The 25,964-nt window shown below is 46.8% G+C and overlaps 3 protein-coding genes across 3 annotated transcripts; 1 reads left to right on the top strand and 2 right to left on the bottom strand.

Moving 5' to 3' along the window:
• Window positions 1-4,815: 4,815 nt before the first annotated feature.
• LOC127347009 (vignain-like) lies at window positions 4,816-5,853 on the bottom strand. Its single transcript, XM_051373243.1, has one exon. It carries the CDS (start codon window positions 5,851-5,853, stop codon window positions 4,816-4,818), a length of 1,038 nt encoding a protein of 345 aa, XP_051229203.1.
• A 2,758-nt stretch (window positions 5,854-8,611) lies between these two features.
• Window positions 8,612-9,079, top strand: LOC139839037 (cysteine proteinase mucunain-like). The gene has a single exon (XM_071829081.1). It carries the CDS (start codon window positions 8,612-8,614, stop codon window positions 9,077-9,079), a length of 468 nt encoding a protein of 155 aa, XP_071685182.1.
• Window positions 9,080-19,232: 10,153 nt separating this feature from the next.
• Window positions 19,233-20,455, bottom strand: LOC127348500 (ervatamin-B-like). Its single transcript, XM_051374511.2, has one exon. It carries the CDS (start codon window positions 20,452-20,454, stop codon window positions 19,330-19,332), a length of 1,125 nt encoding a protein of 374 aa, XP_051230471.1. The 5' UTR covers window position 20,455; the 3' UTR covers window positions 19,233-19,329.
• Window positions 20,456-25,964: the final 5,509 nt, after the last annotated feature.

The raw sequence follows: 25,964 nt of genomic DNA on the forward strand, positions 1-25,964 counted from the left end.
TGGACGTCGTCTTTTTCGGGTCTGTCGGGTGAATCTGCACCTCCTTAGAATTTTTCTCGGTATTGAAAGTTGATTCTTTATTTGGCCTTCCAACGTCTGGCAGCACGTCGTAATCAGTCATACTCCTTGACGCCAAATACTCAGCTTGCATCCCGAAAGTTTCTGATATCCGATGAAAATCCTTATCGCACTTATCGGCTAAGGCGAAGCTTCCTTTGACTGTGATTGGTCCCTTCGGTCCAGGCATCCTCCACAACAGGTATGTATAGTGTGGTACCGCCATAAATCTAGCATATGCTGGTCGTCCCAACAGAGCGTGGTACTGCGACGGAAAATCCACAACTTCAAACTCCAGCTTCTCGATTCTATAATTTTCTCGGGTTCCAAACTGAACGTCGAGATTGATCTTCCCCAATGGATAACTTGGTTTTTCCGGTGTGATACCATGGAACCTCGTGTCTGTTGGCTTCAAGTTTGCTAGGGATATGTTCATTTTCCTCAATGTATCTGCATACATAAGGTTTAAGCTGCTGCCGCCATCTATGAACACTCGAGAGACATCAAATCCCGCAATAACTGCTGGTAAGATAAGTGCTGACTGCCCTGGTCGAGGAACTTGCTGCGGATGATCTGCTATGGTGAAACCAATATCTTGCCCTGACCAATTAAGATACTCGACCGTTGGTGGAGGCATTTTTTCTGCCATGAACACCTATCGTGAGATTACTTTCTGAGCTCTATTGGATGGCCTTCCCTTCTGAATCATCGACACCGCTCCATTAGAGTTAGGATCAACGTAAGGTGGTGGTGGAGGTGCTGCCGCTATTCTGAGCCGATGTCGATTATCTTCTGTGATCGCGGGGGGAGGTGGAAAGTGAATCTCGCTCCTGGGTTCTCGAGGATTTCTCTGTGCTGCTCGAGCGTTAGCGTGTTCTGCCCACCTCAACATTGCCTGGAAATTGCGACAATCTTTCTGCAGATGTCCTGACTGTCTTTTTCCGTTGCTGTCGAGGAAAAAGTGCATCTGACACGGCCCATTCATCATCTCTTCAGGAGACACGAAAGGCCTTGGGAACCTAGGCCCGCTATTTTGCCTGTTGTTTCGAGAATCGTCTCTATTATCGCCTCACTGCTCATTGCTTCTTTGATAATCATCTCTGTTGTTTCCTCCTGTGTTTGCCCGAAAACCTGCCAAAATTTGACCTGGAACGTCATAGTTCGGGTACTGCCGAGGAAATCGTCGCCTCGGTTGATAATTTCGACCACGGTCCTCCTCTGGCGACCTGTGCCGTTTGTTGTGGATAGCATCTTCTCCATCTGCCCATCTGTTTGCTATTTCCATTAACGCGGATACTGTCTTTGGGTTGGTCCTTCTCAAGTCCTCGACAAAATCTCCACGCCTGATTCCTGCGACAAACGCATCTATCGCTCTTTCGTCAGATATATTTTCTGCCGAGTTTTTGATGATGTTCCACCTTTGGATATATTTTCTCATTGGCTCGTCTGACTTTTGTCGACATGCTCTCAACTCCTCTAACGACGCAGGTTTTTTGCACGTGGACCTGAAGTTCTTGACGAACATGTCCTCGAAGCTTTCCCAACTGTCGATAGATCCTGGAGGAAGTTTCTTTATCCAAGACCGTGCGGCTCCACTCAAATGCACCTGGATGCTTTGCATAGCTGTTGCTCTGGTTCCTCCTGTGAGTTTCACCGTCTCGAGATAATCAACTAGCCAATCTTCTGGATCTTGAAGGCCGTCGAATTTTTTGAAATTATCAGGCAACTTGAATCCCGAAGGTACTCGAGTTTTTCGCACTCTCCTCGTGAAGCACGGCAAACCGCACATATCCTCATCGTTTAACTCCGGGGACTGTCGATGTTCTCTTCTACTTTGTCGCGCTCTGTCAACCCTTGCTTGTGCTGCCGTATCTCTTGCTCCACTTGGTCCTTCAGAGCATTGCCGCTGCCGCAGGTCGTGGACTATTTTGCCTTGCTGTTCCTTCGGGAGGCGTTGATACAAACGCCGTCCCCATGGCACCAACTCCTGCTATCGCCATATTGTAAAGTGTTTCTCTTGGATCTCCTGGAGGTGGTTTAGATGCGAGAATAAAAGCATGTGTCGCCATATACCCAGCCTCTGGTGTCTTAGGGATGATGTTTCCTCTTGTATCTATCGACATAAAGGACATGTCGAGGTTTTGGACCAGGTGCTCTCTTTCTGCTTCGGGTATATGTTGTAACCTTGATCTTGCTCTGTTCCGAGCTTCCCTGTGGCTATCACCCGAAGTTCTAGATTGTCGACTCAACTCTGCCCTCCTCCTGCTGGACGCAGAAGCTGCCTCCTTTCTTCTATTTAACTCAGCTGCCTGTTTTTCCAATTCTCTTGCAGCTCGTGCGAGCCTATATTGATATGCTTGTAATTCCTCTGGCGTGGCTGTGGTGGCCATTGGTTCTGAGCCGTCCATAGCTCTCGCGGCTCTATCCCATGCTGCTTGCGGGAGCTGAACTCTGTGTCGCGGCTGTGGCCCGACGTATTTATTGCCCAAACCTCGTCGCAGATCGGAGGGATCGACGTATGGATTTCCCAGATCATCGAAAGCCTCGGATGTTTCCTCTTGGTCATTGCCTGACTCTCCAATGACATAAATCTGATGATATTTTGTATTCAGATCTATGTTGGGTTTGGTGACACCATCGTTGAGATTGGTGAAGACCTTGCCCACTATAGTAGATTTGTCGATGAAGTCGTAACTGTCGACACTGCTTGAGTCATCGCTTATATATGAGTCCGCAGATGACTCAAACGACATGTCGCTGAAGATCTTGGCGAGTTTCTCTCTTGCCCTGATGTTGATGTAGCGTGACGATGAAGTTTCTTCTTCTCCTGATTCGGTTGACGATGTATAGCTTGAAAAATCGGAATCGACCGCCGACGATCCCGACGAAATCGGAATTTCGATACGATACGATCCTTCTTTCTCGACGCGAAAGTGAAACCTTTCAAACGTCATCTCCATAGGCTCCGCCAGATACGCATATGCATCCAAACGGGAGGGTGGGTGAGGAACAAAATCGACAGAACCAGCAGCGATCTGTTTACCTCGATCCATTGCGTTGCTTGCGGTTGATGATGTCGAAGATCTTGAACGTGCCATCGAGATCAGATCCTTACGCATCTAGTTCCCACAGACGGCGCCAATTGACAAGGTATCAACTTGTCAATGCCTATGGATTGTAGGCTAGGGTTTAGTTGGAAGTAGAGGGCAAGTAGATCTCGAAGGTTTCAGCCGAAAAGTACTCGACGATTATGAAAACTAGGGTTTGTAAACAATGATTCGATCCTCTCTGCGTCCCTCGACTCCCCCTCATATAGGAGGCGGAGCCGAGGGATTCGTGCTGTACAAGTTACAGAGTCCGGGAAGGTTTCTAACTCATCCCGTAAGATTACAAATAAGACTTTCTATTACAACTCTAGCTTTCCTTAATAACATCTTGGGCTTCCGAATCTTCTTATACTTCGGGTAATGGGCCTTCAGTAAACCCCGGGTACTATCTTCGGCAGGCCCATTTGGGATGCCTATGTCACCGGTTAAATAAAAACATTTGCCCCCACGTGCTTAGTAGGCTGGCCCATCTACATGATTGACCGGTCAAACCAAGACATTCGGTCTGGCCCACTAGCTGAATGGGCTGACCCATTTAGATTTTGACCGGTCAAACAAAGAAATTTGGCCCGGCCCACGTACCTAATTGACCAGCCCAGTTATATAGTTGACCGGTCAAACCAAGTCAGCTGGCCCGACCAACAAACTAAATGGACCGGCCTACTTAAGGCGTGGCAGGCCTTGTCTGGGCCTACCATCTACCACGGGTTTTCAGTTAGTTAACGGCGTTATTGGGCAGTTAACGACGTCTGCTACATGTCAGTTTGCATGATGTCAGCAGTCAACGGCCTCCCGAAAAATCCTTTTTAACGGTCTGATTTTTCGTGGCCAAAAGACACCCAAACGCGACGCACCGAAAAATCCATGGTAATCCCTTAGGTGATGCGATATGAACCACATAACTCATATCGTCGGCTTAGTCCCATAGCGACGAAAAGGCCATTAGCTGACGAAATTTAACTCGTTGTTGATAAGAACTTTTCTTGTAGTGAATTCCATAACCTATAAATGCAAGCGTTAAATTATCTACAAAAGCAACCATGATTACTATAGTCTACCACAATCGTTCAAGTATGTATTCATAGAAAGCTAGCACATACATATAAAATTAGGACAAACAGACATATGCATACACTTGCCCTTAACACATTAGTACAATACGAAAAATGTATCAACAAAAGTTAGAACAGTCAAAATACTCTAAAGGACTGAATCAATACTCCCTCTGCTCGGGTTTATAATTCATACACGTATTTCCAGGTCATCTGTTTGATCAACTTAATACAAGCTATATTTAAAAAAATATTATTATTGAACTTTACATCTTATATTGTATAATGCTATAATTTTTATGTTATATTATATTATGTAGGTTAGATTGATGACCTAGTGACACAACTAATAAACTAAACCAGAGGGAGACCCTTCAAACTTACACATATATGATGAGATCATAACCATGTAGTTGTGTGTTGGTCTAAAGGAGCGACGCCGGCCACTTAAATTTTAGGATTAGCAGAGAGAGAGATAGTACATCATCATACCACTCCATTAACATTGGTAGTACATTACTAGTAGGTACATTACGAGCACTCGAGCTAATCAATGGAGTACATGCATTATTAGGAGATCAAACACATGCATGATTGAACTATTTTGGATCTACTGGGTACACTGAGTGGTGCAACATGATGCCGCAGAGGCCTCCGTCAGCCTGATGACCGCGCTCGATGCGCAGGTAGCCCCTCTCTCCCCACGACTCACCCCACGAGTTCTTCACCACCCAATACTTGATGCCGGGATTGTTGGCATCGTCACTTCGTGTCGTGCCGTAGCCCACAAGCAGGGCTTGGTGGCCTCCCGTACCGTTGCAGGGCCCTCTGAAAATACCGCCACTGTAGCGCTTGTACTCGGTGGTGTTGCTTCCCAAAACAGCAACCACGACGGGCGCATGGCCTACCGCGTCCATGAGAAGCTTCTCGTTACATCGATGCACAAAGTGATAGCTCTTGATGGACATGACGCGAGATCCCGAGGGAGTGGTGCAGTGCGAACCATTTCCCACATACGGGTACTGCTCCGAGGAATGGATGCCATGCTTTTTGATGACATATTGGAAGGCCTTGCTAGCCTTGCCGCCATCGCAGCCCATGTTGGGGCTGGGGCTGCAGTCAACCAGTTCCTGAATGGAGAGGTTGGTGCGCTTGTTGTTCTTGAGGAAGTGGATGCTCTCCATCGCCCCGGTGGCAGCAATAGCCCAACAACTTCCGCAGTTTCCCTGTGTCTTCACGCTAGTGAGAACGTCGTCCACGTCCCGCCAGTCAACGTAGAGTGGCAGATTGTCGGGGTAGTACTGGCTGGGCTGGTGAAAGTTGAGCTTGATCTCGTCGCGGGGTTGGATCTGGAGGGGGGAGCAGTTGGTAAACCCTTCGGCGTACTCATCTTGGGTCATGTCCGCGAACAAGTTCAGATGATGTTTCACTCGCTCGTTGCCCTCGTTCAGCTCGTACACAGCGCGTGCCTCCGCCTTGAAGATTCCGAACCGCTTCTCCTTCTCACTGGGGTCGTCATCGCGCCTGTAGAGCGCGTACCAGCGCTCGTAAAGGCCACGCATGCTCTCCTCTGAAGCAATATTCTCCGAGCTGACATAGATTCTGTCCTTCACTGGCATGCTCGCCGCTAGGGCCATGGCCGCCAGTAAAGCTACCATGGTGAGCACAGGGAGCATGCCTCTCGTCATTGAAATAGTATACCACGTAGTTGTATGAGTGGATACTGGTGAAGTGAGTGTTCTATGGCATCCGATCGACCTCCTTATATAATAGAGCGAGAGACAACTACATGGTTGGGAGTGTTCTTTATTTTACCATAGCCTCAGGCCGACACGACATAGCTAGATCTTACTATCCATAGTGTATGTATCATAGGTAGTATCATGCATTATATGCATACTTAAAAGTTGATATGTCACTAAAATTAATGTTGAGAGAAATCATATTAGTATCAGAGGTAGATACCATATAATAGCATGAAGAACTAGAAAAATAAATGCCAAATAAATCTTGTACACATATTTGCATTAAGATTTAATAAATAAGTATAAGAAGACTTGATAGTACAATATGATACCATTTATTGAAGAGGTAGTATCATAAACTACTATCATATGAATGATACTGCATACTCTCCATTATGATTAATCTCACAATGCATCTATTATGATATGATACTCTCCATTATGATTAATCTCACAATGCATCTATTATGTCACCACATCTGGGCACGACAGATAAAACAACATAATAAATGTGTGTTTATATGAGTAGATCAAGTATTTAGACTATGCATTTAATAAAACAATGGTTATTAATAAAAGCTAGCACGGGGCGCTCGTAAATACGAGGGCAGCATCTGTGCTCTTTAATTATTTTGTATCTTTGCTATTTAATTGTTTTAACTTTTCTCCTTAATTACTTATAACCATGTATATTCATACTATATCAAAAGATACGATTTTTTCATATCCACCAAAGATATTACAGAAATAAATATGATAGATGCAGGTAAAAGTGATCTTTGTGCTATTTTCATAGTAATTAACATTTTCCTTATTTGTACGTGATACTTTAATTCCATATTGAATTGAAGTTAGGTCGCAACGTATCTCATAGTGTTTAAATGGGTCATTTATGAAGCAGAGTAGGTTTTTGTTCCAAATTGTGTGTAATCTAGAGAATATTTTGTAAGATTATATTCTAGTCATATTGATCAAACATTTATCCTTACTCTTGTTGATGTAAAGAACTGGTTTTCTTTTATGTTGAGCTGTAATAATAATATACACTTCTCTCGTGTGCAAGTGCATGGCTAATTATTTACCGTCGAGACTCCTTCTTGCACCACTATACCTATGTCTTGCACAATAACTATGCTAATAGGTTATGGATCACAACTCAAGTGCAAAGAACTCAACTAGTTTACCTTCTAAAAAAAAGTAACTTCTGAAATTATATCAAAATATTGCACGTCATATCATATCTTGTCTGCCAAGATATTATTGTGATTAGTTGTTTAAAATTGTGATGATCTATTTGGTGTGACCTCATTTGGGTGTGGATATGAAATCATTGTGGTCTACTAATAAAGAGGGTCCACATGATTAATGTTGCTATGCTATATTTTTTTGATAAATTTAAAATATATATTCTTGCAATGCAATTAAATTTTGATGATACTTAATTAAGACAACATATTTATTAGAATCAATTACAAAGAATGTCCTATATTAAGACTAGCTAAAGTGGGGTCTCATAGTAAGTATGCAAAAGATAAAAAAAAATTCGAAACGGGGGAAATATCGCTCCAGCTTCTGCATCCAAAGGATGCACACGGCTTTTTTTTTATTAGATTATTCATGAAACCTTACAAGAAACAATACAAAACACCAATCTCGAAGCAACCTTACTATACCTACAGTGGGATGAAGAGGGTGACAATGCACCAACTCACATCATCCAAAACTAAATGCCTTCCCAAACCGCTCAATAGCAGGTGAGAAACACATCCAGTCAAGCAGACTCTCAACGCACGCCAACGCACACGCCACATGAGTTGCTCCCGCCGTCTTCCTCGACTCCATCTTCAAGAGAGATCATCGCATTAACCTTGCAAGACCTGCCGTCGATGCCACCATGACGCCAGACGGCTCCACCATCATGCACGTATACATCATCCCGCAACTGTCGTTGATACCCTGCAGCACCATGCCACTGAGACCCAGCGCCAACAATGTGGTAGATGAACACCACTCCACCGAAATCCGCCAACATCCAGCAGCTGCTCCAAAAACGATGCCCCAAGAGGTAGAACGATGCAGGGCGCGCCGCCATCGTCCGATCGGGGAGACCCGGACCTGGGGTTTCCCCCGGAGCAGCACGAGTGAGAAACCGCAGAATGCGATGACGATGCCTTCAAGAAGGTAGCGGCGCAACACGTCGCCATCGTCCGCCAACCGAGGTCGGAGCATACTGTTAATTTAGTGAAAATTTTCACCAAATTAGTAATTTATACCTTCCGTCATGTACGTATGAATATTTAGAGATACACGTAACATTATTTATCCCCTTCGCAAATATCATTTAGAATCTCTTCATCTTCGGCGTTAGATATTTTAGCTACTACCAAATACAATATGGCCTGTTTCAAATTAGTTGTCACAGATTTATCTAGATTTGGCGCACATCTAAATCTAGTGCATATAATGCATGATAGGCAGAGCTAGCTAGGTCTACGTTTGAATCGTGCCAGCCTGAGGCTATGGTAGAATAAAGGACACGTCCAACCATGTAGTTGTCTCTCGCTCACCTATATAAGGAGGTTGATCGGATGTCCATATAACACTCACTTCACCAGAATCCACCTAGAAAACTACGTAGTATACTGTTTCAATGGCGAGAGGCATGCTCCCTGCGCTCACCATGGTGGCCACACTACTGGCCATGGCTCTAGCGGCAAGCACAATGACGGCGAGCATCACGAAGGCAGACATAATCTACGTCAGCTCGGAGAATGTTGCTTCGGAGGAGAGCATGCGTGTCCTGTACGAGCGTTGGTACGCGTTGCACAGGTGCGATGGCGACCCCAACGACAAGGAGAAGCGGTTCGCCATCTTCAATGCGGAGGCGCGCGCTGTGTACAAGCTGAACGAGGATGGCGCGCGCGTGAAACATCATCTGAACTTGTTAGCGGACAAGACCCAAGATGAGTACGACGAAGGTTTTGCCAACTGCTCCCCCCTCGAGATCCAACCCCGCGACGAGATCAAGCTCAACCTTCACCAACCCAACCAGTACTACCCTTACAATCTTCCACACAGCGTCGACTGCGGACCGTGGATGGCGTTCTCACCAGCGTAAAGAAACAGGGGAGATGCGGAAGTTGCTGGGCTATTGCTGCCACCGGGGCGATGGACAGCATCCACTTCCTCAAGAACAACAAGCGCACCAACCTCTCCGTTCAGGAACTGGTTGACTGCAGCTCTGAGAGCATGGGTTGCGATGGCGGCTGGGCTGAAAAGGCCTTCCAATACGTCATCAACAAGCACGGAATCCATTCCTCGGAGCAGTACCCATATGTGGGAAATGGGTCGCGCTGCACCACTCCCTCGGGATCTCGCGTCATGTTCATCGGGAGATTTGTCTACGTGCGTCGACATAATGAGAAGCAGCTCATGGACGCGGTGTCCCACGCGCCCGTAGTGGTTCCTTTTTTTTGGAACCAACAACACCGTATTCATGCGCTATAGTGGTGGCATCTTCAGAGGGCCTTGCAATGATACACAAAGGCACCAATTCCTGCTCGTGGGCTACGGCACGATGCCAAGTGACGATGCCAACGATCGCGGTGTCAAGTATTGGGTGGTGCAGAACTCGTGGTGGGGGGGGGGGGGGGGGGGGTCATGGGGAGAGAGGGGCTACATGCGCATCGAGCGTGGTCATGAGGCTGATGGCGGCGTCTATGGCATTATATATGTCGCGGCATGCAGTGTATCCAGCACATACGAAATAGTTCAATCACGCATGTTCTTGATCTCATAATAATGCATGTACTCCATCAATTGGTTTGAGTGCTTATAATGTACCTCCTAGCAATGTAGTCCTAATGTTATTGGAGTCGTATGATGATCTAGAATCTCTCTCTCTGCTAATCCTAAAATTGAAGTGGCCGGCTTTGCTCCTTTCGACGAACACATTAACTGCATGTGTATGATCGCATAATATATGTGTAAGATTGAAGGTCTTCCTGTGGTTTAGTTCATTAGTTGTGTCACTAGGTCCCCAATTTGACCTATATAATATAATATAACATTAAAATTATAACATTATACAATGTAACATCTAAAGTTAAATAATAATATATTTTTAAATATAGCTTGTATTATGTCGATCAAATGGATGACGTAGAAATACACGTATGACTAATAAACATGAGCAGAGGGAGTATTCATCATTCATTCCTTTAGAGCAGGACATCAAAAGCCCATTTATGATGGCATGAATGTATTTTTATTGTGCTAGCTTTTCTTGATAGATTTTCCATATTATACTCATGTTCCACCATTTTATACGGTATGTTCCAGCTTTCTATGGATACTTAACTGAACGACTATGGTAGACTATAGTGACCAGCTTGCTTCTCTAGATAATTTGACACTTGCATTTCTATGTCATGTAATTGCACCAACTAACAGAAGACAAGGAGCACCTCTCTGAGAGACAGGAGGTCTCCATGAGAAGAGGGATACCTCGCCAAGAGACACCTCGCGAAGAGCCCAAGACTTAGCCATTTTGAAGCTGCCAGAAGGTCTCGCGGAGCTTCCCTCCACAAGAGATATCTCAGGAGAGGCCGTCAAAATGCCACTATGAGCCAGTCACGCAGTAGCAACACCACTGGAGGGTGACGTCAGCCATGACGTACGCGAAAGAGGAGCAAAGGTCCAAGTTTGACTACACAAAGCTAGTTTTCCGTTGCCCCCTTTCCAAAAGGTGTGAGGTGGACGGTGCAAGTACAATATGGGGTGTCTACATCGACAACCACTCCTTGTGAGCCAAGAAAGTTGGTGTGGCCATGAACCTTGTCCATGGTTAGGTTAAGGACATATGTCTGCTTCCTTGGGCAATTCTATGGTTTCCTCCCCGCCATGTTTTCTTGGGGAGGCGGGCCAAGGCCGCTATAAAATGAAGGGCAGTTGCCTAGTAGTGTTGGCCGATCTGATCCAGAGCAGACTCTCTCCCCTAGATGCCCTTTAGGTGCCATCATCTTCTACCTAGACTAGAACTCATCTAGATCTGCGGAAGAGAAGCTCCATCTTGTACACCACACTCCTCTTGGAGCAAGATCAATTCAATCCAAGGTAGGACGTAGGGTTTTACCTCACCACGAGGACGCTGAACCTTGGTAAAACACTGTGTCTCTCTCTGTCATGTCATTCTCGCGCCGCTTCAGCCCAGCAAAGTCGATGTTAAGCTTGGAGCGTTGTTTCAATCCCCATATGGTCTGGTAACCTCAACAAAGGTCTCGACGAGGTACCTGTGTCCTCTCGTATTCCGAAACCCTCGACAGCTGGTGTGCTAGGTAGGGGGCTAAAGCGTGTCTCGAGTTCTTCATCGGCATGTCGAATGCTCAAGCTCAGCGCGTGTTGAGGTGCAACGATGCAAGAGGGCAATCGGCTCCCACGGGCGGACCCCCAACACCCCTCCGGTAGCACCGTCGTGTCGTTCTACCGACATTCACACGACCCTGGGAATTCAGTCTCCTACACCTCCACGGCCACCTCGCATTCACTCTCCACCGGGCAACCCAGCCCATAGGCGGTGCTCCTGGCTGCCCATGAGCTTCTCTGGTACCAGCCCACCGACACAGGTAGGGACAAATCGCTCGCACGCGTCGCCGAGCTCATCGCCATCGCCCACATCACACCTCCATCGCAAGGCGGAGCACCTCCGCCCTCGGAGGACGGTGTGCGCACAAACGGGGGTCGTCGTGAGGCACCACCTCTTCCAGCTCATCCTTCTCGCAAGGGCGCTCTATGCCGAAAATTGCAACCATCAGCGAGGGCAGCTTCACATAGCGTTGACTCGCCCCGTCGCAACCTCAGCTGCCAGGAAATTGTGCGTGCACCGGGCAACGCCGGAGCTAATCATGAGCGCCGCCAGGAACGCCCTGACTACCGTGGCAAGGGTGTGGCCGAGGCCGGGCGTGGTTGTCGAGGGTTTTGGTATCCGACAGGACACGGCTACCTCGTCGAGACCCTTGAGGTTATCAGACCACAAGGGACTAGAATCAATTCTCTAAGCTCAACATCGACATGAGGAAGCAGAGGTAGCGCAAGAATGGCATGATAGAGAGAGTCACGGCGTTTTACCTAGGTTCAGGGCCCTCGCGGTGAGGTAAAACCCCTACTTCCTACCTTGGAGTGGTATTGATCTTGCCCCGAGAGGGGTATGATGTACAAGGTGGTGGTGCTTTTCTTCTCCCGGATCAAGATGGGATCTTCTCTGGTAGAAGACGATGGCATCTAAAGAGCATCTGCCGGGGATCCGAAAGGGAGGAATTGACCCCTGCTACAGGACACCTCCCCTCCTTTTATAGAGGCCTTGCCTCTCCTCCCCAAGAAAACTTGGCGGAGAGAGAACCATAGGATGGCCCAAGGAAGCGGAGAGCTGTCACTAACCTAAATATGGACTGGGTCCACAACTACGCTAACTTGCTTGGATCATAGGGGGTGGTTGTGGACGATGTCGACACGCCCTATTGTACTTGCACCGTCCACCCCGCACCTTTAGGAATGGGGGGCAACAACCACCTCACTTATGTAGGCAAACTTGGACCTTCACTCCTCTTCCGCGTGCGTCACGGCTGGCATAATCCTCCAGTAGCATTGCTCCTACGCCACCGGCTCGTTGTGGCATCTTGATGGCATCTCCTGAGATACCCCTCGGAGAGAGAAAATCCGCGAGACCTTGTGGTAGCCTTGAAACGGCTAAGTCTTGGACCCTTGGCGAGGTGTCCCTTGGCGAGGTGTTCCAACCCTCGAGGAGACCTCCTGTCTCTCAGAGAGGTGCTCCTTGTCTTCTGTTAGTGGGTCGCCGCGGGAGCCAAGCAACAGGTGTACATGGTCCATCAACAGTAACAAGCAGCAGCAGGACGACTTCCATGTATTGATTCATCCCCTTTTGGCTATTTATATCACATTTAATTGTGCCTTTTCTCGTGTGATATTTCTAGTTAAAATTTTGTTTGCAAGGATCGATTTGTTTTTTCTGCAGAGTATTAATAATATTTTAAAGATCATGGTAAAAGTGTTAAGAAAAGTTACCTGTTGGGTATGAGTTAAATTCAGTCCGTTCCGGTCAAGAAATGCATACTAGAGACCCCTGCTAGAATTGCTTGTCTTGATTTTGACCTCCAAAAGATAAAATACAAATGGGTGTTCAAGTATCTGCATGCTGGAAGGCTCTTCATGATGTTCCTATGTTATGTCCGTACTCCACTAGAACTCCACGCACAGGACACAGCCCATCTGCCCATGGCCTAGCGGTACGCCCCGTCGGGCTATGGGTCGACGCCGCCGAGGCCCTACGCGCCAGCGCACCTGGCCCTTCTTCCCCGCCTACATCGGCCGCCGCTTTGACCTCTCCGAGGTCAAGCTCTACTGCAACGGTCCTGCACCGCTCAGTCAGCTCAGGCGGAATGGACGTGTCCTTCGTACGTGTGAGCAGCGCTGCGTTGTGATGTGTGGACTATGGGCTCACGCAGTTCGACCACGTCGCCGGCAACATCCCGGTCTGGCTCGTTTGCCTCATGTATTCAGCTTCACGGGGTTCCACAAGTTCAATGACTTCACCTTGGAGGATGTCGACACGCTCAAGGTCTGAATTCTGTGGTGCCAGACAAGAGGCTGTGATGCTGCCGCTCATTGAGCTCGTGCACGACACCAAACGCAGGAGCCGGAATGCCAGATACATACGTTCCTGGAATACCACGGCGGGCCATGAGCGTAGGTGCAACACATCATCACCAGCTTAGGATATCAGCAAAATGCGAGCTCAGGTGTCTTCGAGTTCAAGCTGCTACGGGAGACGAAGCACGACGACACGTGTGGCACCTTGTAGGGCACTCGGAAGAGTAGAATAGAAGATCAAGGAATGCCAGGAGCACGTTGGTCGACACTCGGCAGGGGTGACCATGCTATATTGCTATGCAAGTTGCTCAAAATCTCCGCCAAGCCAATAAGGGACATGCATAAGCGCAATCTGTTCGGCCTTTGCACTCGGAAATTCGTCTTGGCTCCCGGGAGCATTTGCTCCCGGATTTTTGGGGAGCAAATTTTCTTTTTCAAAACTTTTCAAAAAATTCCGAAAAAAATCATGCACATACCTGACCATGGCACGCGCTACCTTGTGAAATTTCGCTGCGAAATGTCATCGTATGCATTCTGGGAAAAATGACAAATTTCGAGATCTGAGATTCAAATTTTTGGATCTCATTTCATGTCAGAAATTTGTCATTTTTGTCCAGGGCGCATACGATGACATTTTGCAACGAAATTTTACACGGTGGTGCGCGCCATGGTCAGGTACGGGCATGATTTTTTGCGGATTTTTTTGATAAGTTTTCGATTTGTTCTGATTTTTTGAAAAAACCGGGAGCAAATGCTCCCGGGAGCCAAATCGCCGCTCCCGCTTTGCACTTGAGTAGTTGAGTTCTCCGTTACATGGTGAATACAATATGGTGCAGAAAGGTATCAATGCCTTAGGTTGGGGATCAAGGCGTGTGAGCCAGAGGATAGTGATCGATATGATTCTACCGAAACCATATTACCAGTTCACAATTGTCGGCATGGCATAGGATTCTTGTCTTTTTTGTGACATAAGAAACAAAAAAAATTGGTGGCATAAGATTGGAATTTTTTATATCAATTTGATGAATTTTTTATTAATTAATTTATGATATTCGTGATCTTCAACAACAACTATCATATTCTGAATCTAACTGTTGGATGAAAAAATTAATTCTCTTCAAACTGCGTAGAGAAAAAATTAATTCTCTTATGGCTGCGTATGATAACACACTTGAATTTTATTTCTTGCTTATCACTCAATATTTAAATTATGGTGATTCACAAGGCGAGAACAACATAGAAATTCGATTGTCGTCATTGGGGGAGGGGGTAGTGGTGAGCCCAACAGAACAACGAAAATCAGCGATGGAAAGAGAGGGGGAGGTGGGATAAAGGTAAACATTGTCTTCTCGCATAGTTGCAAGGATAGGACACATGCAAGAGCACTATTCAAAAAATCGGCCGAGATACCGATTTATCGGCCGATTTATCGTGAATCGGGTGGCAACCGATAAGATTTCTATATATCAGCTTATTTATCGCCAGCACCGATTTGCGGCCGATTTTCAGTCTAACAGCCGATATTTCGGCCGATTTTCGCTGAAATTTGGTCTGATAGTCGATATTTTCATCCTATAGTCTCGTAGAACTGTGCATTAGCTCAAATTTTCCATTTTTATTGATTCAAATGCAAGGAATCAAGGTGATACTGCTGTCCAATACTCCATGTTGTTTTTTACATAGCATATTGTATAAAATTTAGTGCTAAAATTTAGGATTTAGAAAAAATAAGCCGATAAATGGCCCACCGATAAAATCGATTAATCGGCCGATAAGCGATTAATCTCCATTTTAAGGCCGGCCGATCGGTTAACGATTAACGATTTCTTGAACATTGTGCAAGAGTGACTGGGTAGAGGGTTCTCGCCGATGGTCTAAAAGCAACAAAAACATGAAATAGAAAAAGAAATATTGTCCATAACTTTATTTCATGGTTTTAATTTTGTTCAGCCGTGGCAACGCATGCGAGGAACAGAGAAATGCTTTTGCTTCTATTAGTAGAAAAAATTATATCATAATATGGTATTCATCATCTCGTAGTGTACATGCGAGGAAAGCCGCTGCAACGCGTGGGCACTTAGCTAGTAATAATAATAATAATAATAATAATAATAATAATAATAATAATAATAATAATAAGGGAAAAATCTAAAATTGCCCCTCGGTACTTTGCTGCGCCAAAAGTGCAGCCTCTGTTCGTCCAGCTATAACAATAAGCAAATGAGCTTCCACGACTTCTATGACAAAGCTTGCATCTTTCAGCCCTTAAAAAGCGTCTCCAGCTGCGTCCCCCAAAACGCGTCGGATTGAGCGTTTGGGGACGTGTTTCGTTCGTGCTGCGTTTGGGGGACGTCGTTTCCCAGTCGCGTCCCCAAACAAAATTTCGGAAATTTTAAACTTAACGAGATTCGATTAGATTCGTCCAAACTTATATAGATTCGAACGAAATTTGACTAAATTTAAACTAAACCTAATCTAGAACCACTTGCGGCGGTCCGAGGCGTCGTAGTACTGCTAGAAGTTGTACATGTCGTCGGTGACGACCTCCTGCTTGACGCGCTCGTCGACGGGCTCGTCCTTCACCAAGCCGCTTGGTCCTGCCTCGCCGTCGTCGATGAGGTCCACCAGCGGCTTGCCGGAGTCGCGGATGGACATGGCGATCGCCGCGTCGAGGTCGTCCCTCCAGGCATCCTTGTCATTCATGGACGCCAAGAACGCCGCCCGCAGACCTGGGCAGTCCTCGGGGTCGTCGCTGCTGGCGATGAGCCGCTGCTGCCGCTCCTACTCCGCCAGCAGCGCCGCCTGCGACTGTTCCTCCGGCTCCTCCTTCACCTCCGGCTTCGGGATGAGGAGGGCGCCACCGCGCCTACCTTGCTACCGTCGGCTGCCGCTGCCGCCACGCCTCGTGTTGACGGGCGTCGCCGGCTCCTCCTTCACCTCCCGTTTGGGGACGGTGTAGGGTGCCGACTGGTACGACGAGGACGACGTCGATCGCGCCGGTCCTGAGGAAGAAGAGTGCGAGGAGGACGAGTACGTCGTCCTCCTCGGCTGCCATTGAGGAGACGACGGCGGTGACAACGGCATCTCCAACCTTGGAGCGCCGTTGCGGATGCCGCGGATGACGTTCTCGAGGGTGCGCCCCGGAACGCCCCAGAACAGGGCGCGACCGTCCTTGTTCCAGCTGTTGCGGCCGCCGACGAGCCCATCGGTGTTGTACATCTCGACGTCGTACTTCGCCTTGAAGTACGTCGTCCACCAGACGTTGTTGTTGTTGGCCACCCACGTCGGATCCAACCGCTCCTCGGCGGTGAGTTAAGCCCGACGAGCCTTGATGGCGTCCCTCCATTGGTCCGTGCGCGGCTTCGGCGGCGGCGGGACGCCAATGCTGTTCACGGCCATCTTCCATCCGCTGCTTGGCAGCCGCATGTCCGGCGGGACTGGATACCGGGCGTGGTACATCGCCCACGCCTCTGGCACGGTGAGGCTGCCGCGGCCGAAGCCGTTCGCCGCGGCGATCTTGCGGGAGGACGAGCTCGACATTTTTGGAGCGGCGAGGAGAAGATCTGGGAGGGGGGAGGCGGCAGCAACGAAAAGGTTTGTGAGCGGTGAGAACTGCAGGGCGTCTTAAACAGCGGCGGCAGCGGGTGGTTGCACGCAATAACGCTGGTGCGGACGGTCACGCGGCAATGCACGACGAGACGCGTCCCTGCGTCGCCTGGGAAAACAGGGACGCCATTAACGTCGCTTGACCAAAGGTAGGCGACTGGGTTTTAGGCTTCCGAGCTGCTGACGCGTCGGGCCCGCGTCGGTTCACCTTGCTTTTCGTTGTGTCCGGCGTGCCCGGAGCGTCCCCTGTGGGACGGGGACGGGCTCGGGGCACCGGACACCGTATCGGGGCACGCCGGACAAAAATGGTCTTTGGAGGACGCGGCTGGAACATTTTATGTCCGGCGCGGCCAAATTATTTTGGGGAACGCGGTTGGAGATGGTCTAAATCATTTTTGAGCGTGGACACTTGCTAATTAGATTTGGTAGGGCGGATTGATGATTCGGTGATTAACTATGAAAGGAGCTGTTAATTCGATCCATCCCAGCACATGGCCGGGCAAACCGAGGAAAGGATTTCTTATACTTGACCAAATTGCAGTACTGGAGTGCACTGTATACAGCCAGGAGAAATATATGTCCCATATCCCAGTATCTCAAGCTTGCCAGCTAAATTTTCTTCCAGTAAAAACAATGTGCAGAAACTTTAAAAAATATTAGATGTGGATGTGGGACAATGTCGCTTTTATTTGGAGTTGGAGCTTGAACTGATGCTGTCAAATACGCTACAAATGTTACTACTCTGAAAAGAAATCGACCGTGACCCAACCCGTGGTGTTGTAAGCTTACCTGAATTTACCAAAGGAAAATGGCAATCTCAAATTTTTCAATGAATAAAAAGGAGAAACATCATGCGGATCCAAATATAGATGGATGATGTTTCATTTCATTATATTCCGAAAAGATTGAGAGGCAGTTCATTTTCTCTTTTGAAAGCAGTTCAATTGCGCTTGAAAATAAAAGTGCAATGCAGATGTGAGCTATTTTTTAAGATTATTTTTTGATTTATTTTTAATATTTACAAAAAAAATTAGTTTCGTGATGTTGAAGTGGAAGGAGTGTTGAATATATGATCATCAATTTTGCTAGCTCTTCCCGCAATTCCGCTCCAGCGCGTGGGTCCATTTTTGAAGAACACTTTCATGGGGTTATGGTGTTGTGAGACATCGTTGTGTCAGAACTCATAAACTATAAATTTTTCTTCATATTTTGAAGGCTACTGATGTCCAAATTAATTAAAGTGGAAGTAGTGTTGAATACATGATCATTAATTTTGCTCGCTCTTTCGTAGTCCTGCCGCAGCTCGCTGGCATTGTTCTAGTATTTTATAAATTATTGATTAGTGTGTTTCCTTGGTTGTATATAGGAGTTTGCTGCTTCTAATGATATTCCTTCTTTTGTAAAAACTAAGAAGCATATTAACATATTGGTAATTGATTTTTATAGTTATTACATAGAATGGAGATCGACATGTGCTTTAGGGGATCGTGCGCCAAGGCGTACACCTAATCCAGTTGTAAAGAGATGACGATGGTAGGTGGGGTTTGCACGTGAGGCCATGTAAGAAGAGTAAAAAAATAGACAAAGAGAGAGGAGAGAGAGTATGAGGACCGATGCGTGGGAGTTTCATTTCAACCAATCATGAACTAGAATCTTTACCTAGTGTCTAAAAAACACAAGGGAACGACCTTTACCGTCTGTATACATTTGACAAAACTATCTCATCATCACGACACCATTTTGTTCAACAACGGTTGTCATGTGGCGCTTTGTTTGTTCAGTATATATTGTTTGACGTATGTTTTTGAGGTATTTGTTGTGTGTTCTTTAATTTTTTGCCGAGCGGTTTCTCTTTGTAGTGTGTGTTTTGACCGACTCTCGGCAAAGATACTCTTTGCCTTTTTCGGCAAGAATATACACACAAAAACAATTGTGTGCAAGGCAATGAAATTTTTACCAGGTAGTGATTTAAATTTTAGGACTGGTCCAAAGAGATAGTACATCATCATAGCACTTCACGATAATTGGGACTACATTATTAGGAGGTAGATTACAAACACTCGAACTAATTAATAGAGTACACGCATTATTAGGAGATCAAGCATACGCGTGATCCAGCCTTTTCGGATGTGATGGGTACTTTGGGTCCAGCATAATACCGCAGAGACCGCCATAAGCCTGATGACCGCGCGCGAGGCGCATGTATCCCTTCTCTCCCCAAGAGTCCCCCCACGAGTTCTTCACAATCCAATACTTGGCTCCAGGATCGTTGGAATCGTCACTTGGTGTCGTGCCGTAGCCCACGAGCAGTGCTTCGTGCTTTTTATCCATGCCGCATGGCCCTCTGTAGATGCCGCCACTATAGTGCTTAAAGTGCATGTTTTCAGCGCCCACAATCAAGACCACGACAGGATTGTGGGCCACCGCATCCATGAGCATCTTCTCATTACGTCGTTGCACGAAGTAAAATTTCTTGATGGACATGACGGGAGATACCGAGGGAGGGTCGCAATACTGCGCCTTTCCCACATACGGGTACTGCTCGGAGGAATGGATGCCGCGCCTATCGATGACATATTGGAAGGCCCTGGAAGCAAAGCCACCTTTACAACCCTCGTTGTTGGGGGTGCAGTCAACCAATTCTTGAGCAGAGAGGTTGGTGCGCTGCTTATTCTTGAGGAAGTGTACACTCTCCATCGCCTCGGCGGCAGCAATAGCCCAGCAGCTTCCGCAATTCCCCTGCTGCTTCACGCTGGTGAGAACACCATCCACGGTCCGCCAGTCCACGGTGAGTGGCAATTTGTCAGGGTAGTACCGGCTGGGCTGGTGATGGTTCATTGCCGGGATATCACCGAAGGGTTGGATCTCACGGGGGGAGCAGTTGGCGAAATATTCGGCGTACTCACCTTGGCTCATGTCCGCGAACCAGTTCAGATGATGTTTCACGCGTGTGTCGCCCTCATTCAGCTCATACACAGCACGCACCTCCGCCTTGAAGATGGCGTACCGCTTCGCCTTGTTGGCGGGGTCGCCGCCGGGCCTATAGAGCCTGTACCAGCGCTCGTATAGCCCACGCAGGCTCTCCTCTGAAGCAACATCCTCCGAGTTGACGTATATTCTATTCTCCGTTTGCGTTCTTGCCGCCAAAGCCATAGTCGCGAGTGCAGCGACCATGGTGACCGCGGGCAACACGCCTCTCGCCCTTGAAATAGTAGACGGCATAGTTGTCTAAATAGGTTATGATAAAGTAAGTGTTCTATGGACATCCGATCCACCTCTTTATAGGAGAGTAGGAGACAACTGCATGGTTGGGAGTCTCCTTTATTCAGACTATGCATTTAATAAAACAACTAGATTTGGTTATTATTGAAAACTAGCACGGCCGCCCTCGTAAATGCGAGGGCAACATCTATCTTCTGTAATTATTTTGGTATCTTTGCTCTTTAATTATTTTATATTTGCTCTTTAATTATTTACAATCATGTATATTGATGCTTTATCAAAAGATATGAGTTTTCTAACCACCAAAGATATCATAGGAATAAAAGATCATAAGTGCAGGTAACATCTTCAATCGTCTTTACTTTTTATAAAAAAATGATCTTTGTGCTATTTCCACATCAATGATCATTTGTCTGATTTGTACGTGATACATTAATTCCATATTGATTTGAAGTTCGGTAGCTAGCTATTTCCTAGTGTTAAATGAGCCATTTATGAAGTAGAGTAGCCTTTCATTCCAAATTTGGTGTAATCCAGCGAAGATTTTGTAAGATCATGTTCTAGTCCTATTGATCAAACCTTCATACGTACCTATGCTTTTTTTGTTTAAAAAACATGTTTTCTTTTATGTTTAGTTTTACTAATAATAATATACACTTCCTCGTGTGCAAGTGCGTGACTAATGATCTACCTTCGAGGCACATTGCACTGCTGAACATATCTCTTCGTTTGCCAATAACTATGCTGATAGGTATTGATCATAACTAAACTGCAAAACACTCATCTACTTTACCTTGTGACAAAACTAAATTGTAAAGTTATAGTGAGAAATATTGCACGTCTCCTCACATCATGCGTGCCAAGATATAATTGTGATTACTTGTTTAGAATTATGATGATCTATTGGGTCTGGCCTGATTTAGGTATATATGTTTAATTATGAAAATCATTGTGGTCTAGTAATAAAGAGGGTCCGTGTGATTAATGTTCCTTTTTTTTGGACAAATTTAGGGTATGGATTCTTGCACCATAATTTAATATAGGTGATACTTAAATAAGATGATATATCTATTAGATTGGCCACAAAGGATGTCATATCTATTAAGACCGGCCACAATGCGGGTATCATATTAAGTATCGTGTATTTCATGTATTAAAATAAGTGATGTGTCGTTATAATAAATGATAAGAGATCATCGTGGTATCAAATATATATATATATATATATATATATATATATATATATATATATATATATATAGGATAAATACTTCCTACTCCTGGGTGTAACTACACCCACGTCTCATATACTACCATACAGAAGTATATACCATAATTTATCAGTTTGAGTATGTTTGTATATTGTATCTAAGATACTCCAAACCAAGTTTGGTGAAAAAAAATTAAATGAGCCCATGGTTTGCACTATATATACGAAATACATGCATATTTATACGTAAAGAAAGAGTGTACGTAAAACTAGAAAAAAAATATTGTTATATTTGAGTGATGATGTTATATGCATGGTTAGACCAATTTGATTCAAATGTTTCCCCTTTTTTGCTAATACATTATACTCTGACAATGTTCTGCTATATTTGAGAGTTACATTTTTGTATAACTTTTTACCATTTTTTATGGTTCGTAATTTAATAAATTTCATATGTACACATTGTTTACCTGTGGTTTAATGACATTATTGTTCCTGTACTCTACTTACTCTATGTAGTTTTCTATCGTTGGTTGTTCAATAGTGCGGTCAGATATTTCTTCTAATTTTATTTTTATAACTAGTTTCTAGTTTTTGTAGAATGGACGTAACTTCATAGCAAGCGCGGGTTGCTCTAGGGTAGCAATATCAAGGGAACATCGGTGAAGCAGTTGCGGTTACTTGATAGTGTTACAATGGACAACGATGGCATCAAACAGAGGAGTGTATGGGCAAATGACACGCGGAGCCAGAAGATGAACCTAGAACTCCTAGATCAATAGGTGGGAAGAACCTCCTTCACTGACTCCTTGACGAGTAGCAGCACCTATGTCGAAGGATTCATCCAAAGGTCAGAAAATACAGTCGACGATATTACTATAAGAACTGCCGCCTCAAACTATTTGTCAGAATAGTACTTGTTTAGCCAATTAGTTGTGACTAGAAAAAGTGCCCGTGCGTTGCATCGGGACACCCGTTGTTAAAATGGTTCATGCGCTGCTACGGTTCAGCAATCTTAACTACAATACCATATTTTAAAATATAAAACAGTCCATGTGAACGTGTGTCTCAAAATATAGCAACATCTGCATCACATGCGATCTACGATTTTGTTGCCACAAATATATACTACTTGCTTCTCCTACATGGAGATCACCGCGGCTCCACCTTCTGCCAAATATGATTATGAATCTAGTTAGTCATTATTTTGGTTCCCATGTTTCCTAGTTTAAAGTTTAAAAAATCTATTTATATTCTTGTGGTGACCATACACGAATTCACTATATTTTTTTAAAGGATTATATACAGTTGGGAACAAAATTGAAGCATGTTGTTCTGCTAAGAGTACCATATTGTACCAAACGGTTTGAGTCAAAAGGTTCAGATCAATAACCCGGAATCTGGTCCTGTTTATCTCAAGAACCAAAACTTGGAGTACTACAGAAAGACCCAGATACATAGGAACATGAGCAACGTGGATTATGTGTGTTTTCATGAAATAGTTTGCATATTTCACGAACCAAACTACATGGTGTTCAGCTTATTTTCTGAAAAGAGTATGATTCGGCTTGTTTTGTACATTTGTGTACTTAAACCATATGAATGAAAGCCCAACAGATTATGCAAAATGCTAATGATGTTTTTACAACATCACCTAGTCTGAATGGTGATTAAATAAATAAATAAACACAGATCAGTTTTGGCTTTATTGGCGTGCGTTCATCTTTTGCTATCAATCAATCACCTAGATTTACAAAGAAGCTTATAAACCGATCATTCCCGGCGAGGAACTGCAGAAAATTGGTGGCGAAGCAGACTAAGATGAATTATTTATTGAGTCAACATGCCAACTCGGTTGTACCTTACCTGTCTCTTCTGATGTTGGAAATGGAATAGGCATCTTTATCCATGTCATATGATGCGCAAGCACCTCAGATGGCCAGAGGCAGCAGACACGACCGCTAGGCGGTAGATCTGGCGTGGCGCGATCGGCGAGTATGTGGCGCACCTGCTCGCCGCCCTATTACTTCCCGGACCCATTGTGTCCTTGGCGGTGAATAGCTTGCAGGTAGCTGGCAGGTCCGCCGTACGGGGCGTCTAGGTGAACATGAGCTAGCGCAACAAGCTGGGGCAGCAGGTCGTTGGTGCCGACGTGGCTACACCAGACGATCTTGTTGACTCATGCATGTTACGTACGCATTCTGGGCGGCAGCGTCTTCCCGGCACTGTGGGCTGCACGTTTAGTAATTTTGTGCCTTCAGAGTTCAGACGCATAAATCATGGAGATCTCTAAATTAATCACGAGACATGGTCAGGTTTTAGTCGAGATTGATGCTGCGCTGAGGCATAGGAGGAGCAGCCCCGCGTACAGCATGATCCTTTGTACCAGCTCGCTCACGGAGAGCCAGACCGGCGCCATGTCGAGTGTAGATCTCGTCCTCATGTGCTCCTGTCCGAGGAGCCCGACTATCTTGCCGCACTTGCTCGCCATGGCCAGAAGATCATCCGATCGAGGTCCAACTCAGCAGATCTGAACGTTGTCTATCTTCCAGACCCACCACAGATGCAAGCTTGGCCACTCCACCAGTCGATCCATCCGAGCTGAGCCTTCTTGGCCGCTGGCGGGGTGTCAGCCGTCGTCGCACTATCAACATCGCTGAACTCCGTCGGTGATGGCTCCATGGCGTATACCCACCTGCCGGCCTTCCTCCCCGGCCAACGCGGCCACGCACGCCTTGAGCAGCGATATGAACACACGTGAGGCCGTGACGCATCTGCCGAGGTCTCCCTGCCCGAGGATTCGTCGAGGTAGACTTCTTTTTAAAGGCCCTTTTAGCTTGCGGAACAACAATAGAGTCCATGTAAGCCACCCATGGCCGCGTGATCGAGCAGAGTTCATGTCGAACAAAAGTCTCCGGGCTGGCGGCGTTCTCGTGCTGCTCTAGGATCCCTCCAGGGATTTGCGGAGCGAAGAGTGGAGAGGCCCACATGCAGCCCACGGAAGGAAACAACGATTTGATTGGTACCAAACGGTATAAGCTGAACCGGTACTAATGGCAGGTGCGTTATATGGGAATTGGTGGGAGGGTAAATCCGTCCAAAAAAATGTTGGTCGAAAATTTTGGCAGAAACCTTAGCTCCTTTATTATTAGGTATAGATGGATCTCAAATCTTTGCAATATATATGAATTTTTCAGTACCTACTACTTATCCAATGTGCTTATTACTATAAAATATATTGCATTGTTATGATGCTTATATAGTTATATCCTCTTTGGTTAGCTTGTTCTCTTGTTAACATTAAAATGTCTAGCCCTAACCCCTCCTCCCTCCCCCCTCGCCCCGCCGCCGCCGATGGTCGCCGCCGGGCCTAGCCCGCGCGGTTGATGGCGGCGGCGAGGCCCCCCTCTTCGCGGTCGGCTGGCGGAGGCTCAGCACGCCGCTGGTGCAGGCTCCCCTCGAGATCTTGGCGATGGCGTCCGGTCGAAGGCGGCGGCGGCGCGCGGGCGGCGCGAGCGGCGACGGGCATGGTGGGCGGCGGCGCGCCGAGCGTCCGCTCCGCCGGGGGCGTCTTCCTGGAGGGCGCAGGGCGCGGGGTGCAGGGTGGTTCGGCCGGCCGGGCAGGGGCCCGGCCCCGTTTCGAGCCCTCTTCCTCACGTCTCCTCCGCCGGATCTCTCGCTGCCGGCAGCCGGGATGGTTGCTGGCCGTGGATCGCGCAGCGGAAGCTCTTCTCCGTCCTTCCTCCTCAGATCCGGCGGCAGCACTCGTCGTGGTGGCTGTGGGCTGCCTAGATCTGTGGAGCTGCTCACTCACCTGGTGTGCTGCATGGGGCAGATGCCGGTGAGGTCGGTCGTCGCCTGTTCGAGAGCGGGTGTTTTGCGTCGGTGGCGGTTCTTGGTGCTCTGTTGCGGTCCGGCGGCGCGAGGAGTTTGGTTCCAAGGCGGCGGCCTTGGTCGGTGGGAACCTTGCTGGTTGACGGGCGAGCCAGTTCTGGTGCTGGTCGGTGGCCATGGTCGTGCGGGCGACGTGGTCGCGGCGAGCCGTGTGTTGTGGCGGCGGTTCGGTCGTCGTTCGACGGCCTAACCCTGTGTAGAAGGAGGAGAGGCCATGCCGAGGGGAAACCCTTGCCCTTTTGGGCCATGATGGCGACGTCTGTGGACGCCGTCCCCTTCCTGAAGGCATCATGGGGCTTCTCTCCGCCTTTTTACAGTCTCCGGGTGAAAACTCAAGATCCTCGGATCGGGCGGTGGCGGCACTCCGGTGTCGCGATCTTCTTGAAGACATCGTCTTGGAGTCCAC

Source organism: Lolium perenne, chromosome 4, assembly GCF_019359855.2.
Source record: "Lolium perenne isolate Kyuss_39 chromosome 4, Kyuss_2.0, whole genome shotgun sequence".
Lineage (NCBI taxonomy): Eukaryota > Viridiplantae > Streptophyta > Magnoliopsida > Poales > Poaceae > Lolium > Lolium perenne.